This window comes from Coffea arabica, chromosome 9e (assembly GCF_036785885.1).
Source record: "Coffea arabica cultivar ET-39 chromosome 9e, Coffea Arabica ET-39 HiFi, whole genome shotgun sequence".
In the NCBI taxonomy this organism is placed as follows: Eukaryota; Viridiplantae; Streptophyta; class Magnoliopsida; order Gentianales; family Rubiaceae; genus Coffea; species Coffea arabica.
The window spans coordinates 6,730,587-6,741,853 of NC_092327.1; the positions used below are offsets into that span (position 1 = coordinate 6,730,587).

Here is an 11,267-nt window from a genome sequence, read left to right on the forward strand (position 1 = left end):
CAATTTTTATCCCAAATTTAGCTGCCATTATCAGTCTGAGGCCACGTTGCTGCACGAAACATGGTCAAGTAACTCAACATATGATAAAAATCAATGAACTAATCCCATAAACAATCATACCAAGCGCTTTAGAACTGTAATATCTTTGCTTTTTGCTTGTTGTGGGTCAGGGTCTAGCAGATGGACTACGTGATGCGTGACATGGAAGGAGTACACGAACCAGTAACTATCTACGCAGACAGGGACAACAATCTGATGCAGAGCAAAGACCATTTCAATGGTAAACTACCATAATTTTCATGTTTACTAATAATTTGCCAATAAATACAAATTTAGCAATAGTTACGATAAGATTATGTCCATACCAACTGACACTTGGAAGGATTAGCCGAATTATCCGGGCCGCGGATCTTGAACAACTTCATAAGCTTAGCAGTTAGGATGTCATCCGACTGTGCATCGAATTTTCGAAGATTCAGGATGCCATCCTGTTAATAATCAGTACAAGGGAATATAAGTGTTAACGGTGATTTTCAGAATTAGTATAAGATTACAACATGCATTTGTGCGAAATTTTCATAATAGTTTAATGAATAACTTGCCATTAGCCAACAACAATTTTAATGCTTACAACTGCTATAGGCTCGACAATATAGCGTTTGACTCTACTGGTTGTGCTAGTCGCCCCGCCCCAGTTGATATGCCGGGCAAACATGTCGATGACCTGCTTATTCACAACACAGTGACAGAATTGATTTAGTTACTGCCATTTCAAAAACCTATCACTTTACCTTACCAAACCAACACAATGTATTATTTGTCGTATGTGTCAAATATGCCTAACCCGAGTCGAGACGTGCATGCCATCACAAAGAGTCCTGAGGTCATCTCGTGTGAGAGAAAGTTGAAACATTTGAATGAGAGTCTCCCTGCCATTACGCGAGACAAAAGGAGGCGCTATTTAAATTTGCCAGTTCTTATCAACCATGAGTTACAAAAATGTAAATGCTTTATCAAGTTGTTACACTCAGTTTCAGCCAACAAATAGTAGCACTAATAAACCATGCATCCCCTAGGCTGGAGAAATTTTACTACCTTCTGCTACTTCTTCATTATAATCAAGTAGTAAAAGATACGTAATTTGGGAGAAATTTTACAACCGTCTTCTAAGAAGAAGTGATGCCACTGCAAACCAACTTTAATTCTAACTGGGAGAGCATAAAAATTCAAAGGCAACATTCAAGAAATGACTGACTATTTATAAAAGGGATAATTTCAGATACCCTCATTCAGCTTTTGACAGTCTCACTCTCCTCCTTTGCGAATTCAAAAAATTTCAGAAAAAGTCTTACACACCCTCCTTATCATAACTTCAGGTCCTATTTCTTACATCCTCGTGGCTAAAACGACTCAAACCCACTCACGACTTTGCTATGTTTTCGTGATTATGGGTTCAAGAATTCGTCTAACATTGTCAAAAGTAACATTTGAGTATTCTATATCTAATCTCCATTCCACATGTACAAATAATCAAGTAACTAACACCTAACAGGAAGTACATTTTGCTAGTCTTAACTTGGTGACTAACAAATAATTAAATCGAAGAAGAGGGACATTGAGTTAACCTCAAAACATGCATGAATTCATTAGGAATGGACTGGAGAGATGCACTTAACAAATAGTGGCAACTATAAATTCTTAAGTAGCTGTAGCATAACCTTATAATCGTATTATAAACACATTGGAACCTTACTTGGGATTCTGATCTACCTCCCACGTGAATGCAGCGATCCTTTTATCGTACGTGCTGACTGTTACGTGTGAAGGCAGAAGGTACTCGGCTGACCGTAGCATGCTGCTTTTCTTCGTTGCCCGAGTTGGTCTCCCCTCATTCTCATCTTCAACAGCTGCTGAAGATATCAATACATCAGAAAACATAATTCAATAATTACTTCACACTGACAGAATAATGCTTAGGTATGCGTGTTAAACAAAAAATTAATAGGTTAGCAGCAGGGCAGTAACGTTTAACCGATTAACCGATCAGCCAAGTACTCTTCAATTGATATGCAAAACTAAAATGCATTACGCAATAATTCAGCCTCAACGGTATCAGGGTTTACAGTCGACAGAACATAATACAATAAATTCATGGAAATTCGTATATCAAATTCTTGACAGCCACCAAGTTTACTAACCTTTCCTTTTGCGACTATAAGACCGCAACCTTCTCGGTGTGTTTGGCCCATCCAAAGGATGCTCAATTTGTATGGGACCTGTTGAGCAATCATGCTGCATATGTTGTGTGGCTTCATCCGTAATGCGGTCAGAAATGCTTGTTATATGGTCAGTATGTACTTCAACGTCTCGTGAATCAGGTTGGCCAATTGGTGGGGTATCATTTGCCTTGTTTCCACTGAATGAAATGTCCTTCCCATCACCTGTGATGCCATCATTTTCTGCCTCCTTTCCATCACTAGTTCTCCCACTTTGCTCTTTTTCAACCGTCTTCTGCCCTATTGATTGCCGATTTGTTGGTTCAGTCTCATCTATTGATCTGATTGACGTCCCAATGTCATCGGCAGTACCGCCGGCATCTTGTTCTTTTTCACTATCACCGTCATCGAGATCTTTGGAGTCCTTTCCATCCTCAGCCGATTCATATTCTGAATGATCTTCGCTTTCCATATCAAGATGTATCTGCTCTGAATCAGACAGCCTCTGTTTCTGCTTTTCCTTTGAAACGACCTCTGTTGCTGCTGCTTTGGCCCTAGGATGAGAACACAATATTTCTGCAATCTTTAATATCCTTCTTTGACAATTCACTGTCATACTGTACACTTCTGAAAGCTCAGCCTGCTTATACATTAACAAACTATAATGAATAGCTCGTTTCGACTTAATCCAGAACAGATGAATAGCAAATTATGCATTGATGTGTATTACTTCCTCGTGGATCTCACTAAATCTGCCTTTTCACTTTCAATTGGTGAAATATTTTTCATGACTAAGTTATGAATATCCAGTTATATGTGAAAATGCCTTCAGCTGTATTTGCCACTCGAATCGAATGAGGTTATGATAGTTACTTTTATATTTTGCATGAATAATATGCGAGAATTTTTTTCACTGCTCTTTTCTGTCATAGAATATGGAAAATACGACACGATCTGTTCTATGCAAGAAATGTACCTAGCTTAGATCACAACAATAGTGTTATTTGTGACCGGTATTTGAAAAATGTTGCCACCTTTTACAAAGCTTAACAAACGATTGGGTGTACTTATTTGTCCCAAACTCCACTTACAACTAACTTTCCTATTTTTGTATGTTATGCATAGCAAACGCAAAATGATTGTATGCGGTCATGGAAGATTTATCATGATTGTATCGGACAAGATAACTTTCCCCAGTTACGTAGGTTTGGCTGCTTACAAAAACATCAGTATAAATGCATAACATTTGCTCTTAAGCAACAACATTACAGAATGAACTTTCTTCTAAGAAAAGTTAGGCAGCTTACAGCAATGTCATGATGACCGCTGTCCATCATTATTCCAACTAGCTCAGGGGGTAGTTCATTTATCTGTGCACCTGATTCAGCCTCTTCCTCTTCATGCGCCCCAATCTACGAAAATAAAGTCAAACCATCATTTCATAAGTACATGGTATGTGTGTCTTATACATATGAACTAGTAAGTTACAATCCTTATCCAAGCAAAAAAATAATTATCTCTCTTACTAGTTTTCCTTTTCCATAACCTCCGAGATTATCGATCTCCAATGCATCCCGCTGTGAAATTAAAGCATCTGTCCATGCCTTTGCTCTTGGTGTAACTCGAGCCACTCTATGCTTTAGTATTGTCACTCGATCGAGGTAATGCACCTGCAAGCCAATTGGCGACTGACTCATCATTTATATCATTTGCAAACAATATATGTATCACGAATTTCAAAATTTTATTTATATCTAATGTTCGACAATCCTCTTTCCCGTCCTTCATACTCACTTATCATATCATAATATGTACGTTGCATAAACAACCTTCATGTGCCTAATTAAAATTTCAAAATCGTTGCATCCCCTACTAGTTAAATGACTTACTAACTTTCAATAACGTGTAATTAAACTTACCAGTAGAACAAAGATGCAGCCCCCAACATATTGGTGCTGCTTTCCGCTTTTCTTCTGCACTTCTAATATCCTATTGCATAGTACATTTCTAATGTACTGGGCCCAGTTTAATGAGGCCACCTCAGTAACCACCTTCGTGCAACCCCATAGCCGGATTTTATGCTCAGCCCGTGTAGTTGGAGCCAATAGACATCCACAAGCAAATGCAACAAATAGTCGCTTGAACTCGTCCCCACTGCTCATGGATACTAACTCCTCCGGCAGCTCTTTCCATTTGTATGTTCGGCGACTTGGTCCAGAATCTCCACCCTCACTGCTATCAGCATCTTCAACTGGTAAGGGGCCATCATTTGGGATTCCAAGGATGAAACCGATGTCTTTTGCTGTTAGGGGTAGCACACCATCTCCATGTAATTGAAAGCTGCTTAGTGTAGGATTAAAATTGTCGACCAGCCAGGTTCCTATGCCGTTCGGAATGGAGCGACACTGTATTTCCAGCAGCCCTCCAAACCCCATATCTCTGATTTGCTGTTTTTTTGTTTCATCAATGTTCGATGCTAACCAAACCATCTGATTTGGTGAACAACGAATGGTGTACTTCGGATTCTATAATCAAATTCAAGCGAAAAACTTAGTTAGTCATACACAGATTATTACATACAAACCTAAACTTCATCCATGCTTTGTGCTTACCTTATACTGCTTTATTGGCGGTATAGTCTTTCCAAGTCGCGTCATTTCTCTCTTATACTCCTCTTTTTCTTTCCAATAGTTCTCTTTTCGCTTCTGTACTTCTTCCTCGCTCAATTTATCATATGCTGCTTTGACCATTTTATTATACTGCATTCGATGCATATAATCGTTAATCATTCCTAATGTCATCATCATTTTCTAATGGGTTAATAGTATAATTCCTCCCCTGACTTTTGTTCTAATCACATCTGACACCTCTCAAGTTAATATTATCACACCTAGCACCCCTGGCAGTGGGATGTGACAGATTATCCTAATCAAAAGATAACAAATTATTCAAAAATCACCAACATCTACCCCATGCCACAAATAACCTTAACTCATTCAGAGGCAAAAAAAAATCTGGATAAATAATGTTATACCACAACTAAAGTTGAATGGCCATAATTTAAAAATAATCTATGCAGTATACGGAGACCAATACTCCACTACAAAACTAAGAACAAAACTGTATACCAAAACAGATAAAAAAAATCAGAAAATTCTTTTAAGAATTTTTTGATAACTATTCTGAATTATGTTATATTTTTTTACAAATTGTAACTCTAATTGAACTATCCGTAAAACCTATCATAAGAGATACGATTATTACGTATTGTACCCATATGTACACTAATGTGTTACACAAAATTACAAAATTTTCAAAACGTGTTACCCTGTTCAAGGATGATTGATCTAACAACCTTATTTACCTCGCATCTCTCCAAACGATACATATCGTCGTACTCCATGGTCTACAAAATAACAAATTCGGTTACAGTTTCATACAAATCCTATTACAACCCTGATGCTATCCTATTATTTATTATATGATCATTTACGTATACTAAAAATCAAGATTTATACCTGTTTTGCTCCTACGAAGTATACTCATTTTGGGTTATGGATAAAAGAGGAACAAAAATAAAGTCTCTCTCCTATACTTCATTTTTTACTACTATTTTCAAATAGAGGGGCTGACAATGACATCAAAGTTGTCATTCCAGTGGTGCTAAGTGTGATTTTGATAACATGGAGGGTGCTAGGTGCGATTCTAAGAAACCAAGAGGGAGGTTTCTGATATTAACCCTTTTCTGATTGTGTTGATTACTTTTACCGCGCCCCAACTTTCCAAATTAATGTTTTATTTAGTTCTTATGCGTACCTCTGTTATCTTAATGCCTTTCGCTGGAACGGTGCTTTCATACTCCTTCCTACACACATTCAATATTAACCAATTAACTGTGCATTCTACTCATCATTATTATTTTTAATAAACACCAACATTACCTAAACTTCATCCACGCATTCAGCGGTGGAACTGGTTGTCTAACTTCACTTGTCCCCGCTGCCTCTATTCCTTCATTTTCGTCTAAACTCTTGTTCCGTCTTTTGCTTCTTATCCGTGCCATCCTGTTTATACATAGCAATGAATATAATAAACATACACCAACGAAGTCTCAAATACGACATACCAATTACGCACTAACTTTTCTACTCTATTTTTTCTCTGTACTTATTAATCCACACCATGTAACACTTATCCAACACAACCGTGAACATGCACAAGAACTAATACAATTAACATACATTAATGCAGTTTCAAATGGAAGCAAATTTGAATTTCAATCTAACATTTCTCTTCACTTTCTGGCCTGTGCCTGTTAGTCCACACCATGTAACACTTTTCCAACACTTTGTTGATGCAAAAGAACTAATACAATTAACATACATCAATGCAGTTTCAAATGGAAGCAAATTTCAATTTCAATCTAACATTTCTCCTCTTTCTGGCCTGTGCCTGTTAATCCATACCATGTAACAGTTATCCAACACCATGTAACACTTTTCCAACACTTTGTTCATACACAAGAACTAATATAATAAACATACATCAATGTAGTCCCACATACGACATTCCAATTTCAATCTAACCTTTCTCTTTTCTTTCTGTTCTATTCCTGTTAATCCACACCATGTAACAGTTATCCAACAACATGTAAGACTTATCCAACATTGTGTTCATACACGTGAACTAATAGAATAGGCATACACTAATGAATATCCAGAAAAGACATACCAATTTGACACTAAAATTTCTACTCTGTTTCTTCTCTGTGCCTATTAATCTACAACAAGTAACACTTATGGAACACTGTGTTCATGCACATAAACTAATACAATAAACATATACCAATGATGACCCAAATACGACATATAAAATTCAAACGATCAATTCTATTCTATTTGTGTCCTATTCCTGTTAATCCACAACATGTAACAGTTATCCAACATTGTGTTTATGCATAGCAACGAATACAATAAACATACACCAACGAAGTCTCAAATATGACATACCAATTATACACTAACATTTCTACTCTGTTTCTTCTCTGTACTTGTTAATCCACACCATGTAACACTTATCCAACATTTTGTTCATGCACAACACCTATTACAATAAACATACATCAATGCAGTCCCAAATACCATATTCCATTTTCAATCTAACATTTATGTTCTCTTTCTGTCCTGTACCTGTTAATCCAAACCATGTAACAGTTAAAGGACAACATGTATGACTTATCTAACATTGTATTCATGCACTTGAACTAATATAATAGACATACAGTAATGACGATCAAAATACGACATACCAATTTTACACTAATATTTGTACTCTATTTCTTCTCTGTGCCTGTTAGTCCGCAAAAAGTAAGACTTAGCCAACATTGTGTTCATACACACCAACTGCTACACTAGACATACAGATCTGAAATATCAAATACAACATACCCATCCCAAACTAACGTTTCTTATGTTAATACTTTACACTTAACACACCATATCAATGTTTCTCCATGTCACTTTTTTCTCACATACCATAACATAATTTTTAGCCAACATGCTGTATGACCCATCCTTCACTGAATTATCTTGTGACTATTTGATAACGCAGTGTATCACACACTCAACATATTGTACATCTACTCAGCATATAGTAATTAGAACATACACCAATTTTTTACACCTACGAACTCCCTCCCAAATCCATGCACACATTTTCTCAAGCGGTTGTGCCGCAACATTTTCCCCTCCTTTCCCACTATCCTGTTTCGACGATCAAAGGCTAACACGTAATGCTCCTATCACGCTGCACTTATCAATTACTATACACAAAATTTTGCATGTGTGCCATCCCTCTGTACAATCATCATAGTGTACACCAACAACCAGAAAGTAAGGTTTTTCCACTTTTTGGTCAAATTACATGCATTACTATATCATTCTAGGCTTCCTCATGTTTTACCTGACTGATTTGTGGTCGTTCACTACTTTCGAATCCCACGATCTTCCACTTTCAAACTTGGGTTCAACTTTCTTCTTCTTTTATTAAACCCCAATCACCAAAAACTTTTACTTCCGCCACCACTTCTTCCTTCTCTTTGCTCTTATTTTCCTTCAACGATGCCGCTGTTCCACAACTTTTGCCAATGTCGCACTTTGTTACCCGTCTTCTAGTTTCCTCTTTTAGTTCCTCCACTCCAATCTTGCCCTATTTTTTTACATTTGTTAATTTCAGCAACCGCTTCCTTTGGGAGGGAGTGTAAGTGGGGCTCTTCTTGGGGAACGTTTCATTTTAGGCGGGACTTTGCTTGCCATTGGTGCTGACGGTCCGTTACGGTCAACACCGTCATCTATTTTTTTTCCCTTCATTTATATTGAAACGACGTCGTTTTGGAAGTCTGCTGACGTGGTTCATTTCTTGCCTTTCCTTTCTGCTTGTGAGGAGACCGCTTGGGAACGGTCAATCTGATGACCGTTCCCGCCCCGTATCCGTTGAGAAATGACGGCATCTTTATTGATTACTTCCTGTTCTACCTGTCATTCCGCGCTGGGGCTGTGGAGGACTTCCATGCAAGTGTAAGACGTAGTATCTTCTTTTCGTCCGGTACCATGCAATTAAAAGGCTAGCCCTTTTGTCCCTTGTTCCCATGCGTAAAGAGAACTTTTGTGCAATTGTGCAGCTTGTGGCCGTTGAGGACTTCCATGTAAGTATATTACGTGGGCTTTTTTAATTGGGTAATTCGGGAATCGATTGTAGGACTGTCAATGGGGTTGGGTCAACCCGAGCTCGGCTCGTTCAGCCCGACAGAAAGCCCGATAAGCCGGACTATTTAGTGAGTTGGTCTGAGTTTGAGCTTAAAAATTAGGCTCGAATTAAATATGAGCAGAGCTTGGGCCTTAGTAGGCTCAAACCCGATATAGGCCCAGCCCTTTAATCACCTATATATATAATATTTATATTTTGATATTATGTATAATTATATATCCAAATATATTATTACTAAATACTAAATATATATATAAATCACAAAACACAAAAATACATCTAAAGACTCTTTCATGAGTTTTCTTGAGAGCCAATATTAGTATTGCATAACTAAATCTCTAACTTTGCTTATTGGTTGAGTAAATTTTTGTATTGGCATAATATTGGTTGATTTCTTTTTGGTCTACAAACACAAAAATCATCAAGCATATTTGGATTTAAATCACAAGATTATAAAAAAAAGTTTCAACTTTTAAAGATGTGTTGGCTTATGATCACATGTTTTATTACTATTTTTCATGCATTTTGAACGAATTAAATATAAATATTGTTGAAAAAATTTTTGGTTTATATACTTTTTAAAAACTATTATTTGTTCATGTTTAGTTTTAATATTATAGTCTTGTAAATGTTAAATTAGTTTTACAACTTAATAGTTATAGTAATTATATTAAGAAAATTAAGGGGTAATAAGTGAGCGTGGGCTAAGCCCGATTAAGACTCACAACCCGAATATTATGTGAACTGAGTATGAGTTTTACATTTATGAATCTGAAGCTCATAGCCCGAAGCCCAAAAATGTTTCAAATTAAATGAGTTGAGTTTGAACTCCTCAAAGCCCGGCTCATCAGGTCTGATTGACAGGCCTAATCGATTGTTTAAGATCAATATACTTTAATTTGGTAAATTGGATCAGAGAATAGGTAATTCGCCAATATCTGAAATTTGAAATGTCAATAGTGAGTTAAAATATTTTAATTTTCTCAAAAAAATTTATTATAACAAAATAATATCCCATATATTTTTTCAATAAAATTCAATCAACTTAATTCAAACAAACATGAAATGGAAAAACAAAAGGTTTATAATCCTTAGTCCTAACCCATAATCTCAATTGGAAAAATTGTTCAAAACGTCCCTCACATTTTACAAAATAACTTTTTTCGTCCTTCACTTTTAAAAGTATAATTTTACGTCCCTTATAAATTCACATTGACCAAATTTGGTCCCTATCTAGGTTTTTGACTAGTTTTTGACCGGAATCCACCACATGACTTGCATGTGATCATTTTTTAAGGGTAAAATTGTCAAATCAATTTTTTACATTATCTGATTCATAGTCTCTCACATTTCACAAAATGAATTTTTTCGTCCCTAATATTTTATAAAATGAATTGTTTCGTTTCTCACATTTCAAAAAAATGAATTTTTCCATCCCTCACATTTTTCAAAATTAATTTTTTCATCCCTCATTCATCACGCGTATGAATAGCCTTTTTTCTATAAACCCACGTATATGTCTATTTGATTTTACCTAAACAGTACGAATAACATGTAATTTATGTCTATTGAATTTCATCTAAACATGCTAATCGTAGTTATACACATGCTATTCAATAGATATATATAGGGGTTTAAATCTAATAATTTTGTTTGAAACTCATGTATATATTTATATGATTTCATTATTTGAACCTATTCAATATTTGTGACATTTCTCTTTTGATAATAATTTATTTATTGAATTGTATAATAAGGACATCTAATTAACGGGTCCTAACTCGAATTCTATAATTGTGTTAACAAATTTCAGTTTAAATATGAAATTCTACTTGACACTTTTAAGACCAACAATTGAATTACTTGCCTTGTGATTGTCTTAAAATTTGAGAATACCAATCACTTATTTCTTTTTGTCATACTTTTTTTTGTTTATTTTTTCTTTCCAAATTTAATTCGATATAAACACTCGATAATATTTAGGATTAAATGTCTTCTTTATTTTCAAATTTCGAGTAAAAGAGAAATGAATATAAGTGAAAAACTAACAATTTTTTTAAACCCATGTATATATTTATTTGATTTCACTTGAGCAGTACAAATAGTATATAATATATCTCTATTTGATTTCACATGTTATTCGTACTGTTCAGGTGAAATCAAATAGATATATACATGAGTTTAAAAAAAATTATTCACACACATGATGTGACGACCCCACCTCCCCCTAAGGCGAACCAGAGGGTTCGGCGGGCCGCCTGCCCAGCTCTCGCCGGGACTCAGTCG

At 35.8% G+C, this 11,267-nt stretch overlaps 1 protein-coding gene across 1 annotated transcript; it reads right to left on the minus strand.

Annotated features, from left to right (window-relative positions):
* Positions 1 to 2,339: 2,339 nt before the first annotated feature.
* On the minus strand, positions 2,340 to 8,724 carry LOC140014579 (uncharacterized). The gene is made up of 15 exons (XM_072065635.1): positions 8,638 to 8,724; positions 7,751 to 7,810; positions 7,637 to 7,640; positions 7,338 to 7,405; positions 6,384 to 6,439; positions 6,158 to 6,280; positions 6,033 to 6,081; positions 5,581 to 5,622; positions 5,082 to 5,141; positions 4,829 to 4,975; positions 4,136 to 4,741; positions 3,743 to 3,886; positions 3,524 to 3,628; positions 2,407 to 2,856; positions 2,340 to 2,357 (listed from the first exon to the last, which is right to left on the minus strand). Exons 1-15 carry the CDS (start codon positions 8,722 to 8,724, stop codon positions 2,340 to 2,342), a joined length of 2,019 nt encoding a protein of 672 aa, XP_071921736.1.
* Positions 8,725 to 11,267: the final 2,543 nt, after the last annotated feature.

What these genes read in the sequence shown, in the direction of transcription:
- LOC140014579 (XM_072065635.1), bottom strand. Translation starts at nt 8,724, where the DNA reads ATGCCGTCATTTCTCAACGGATACGGGGCGGGAACGGTCATCAGATTG. An exon ending in CTCACAAGCAGAAAGGAAAG is followed by an intron (nt 7,811 to 8,637) that starts GCAAGAAATGAA and finishes GTTATCAAATAG; the next exon opens with TCACAAGATAATTCAGTGAA. An exon ending in CGCCAATAAAGCAGTATAAG is followed by an intron (nt 4,742 to 4,828) that starts GTAAGCACAAAG and finishes ATTTGATTATAG; the next exon opens with AATCCGAAGTACACCATTCG.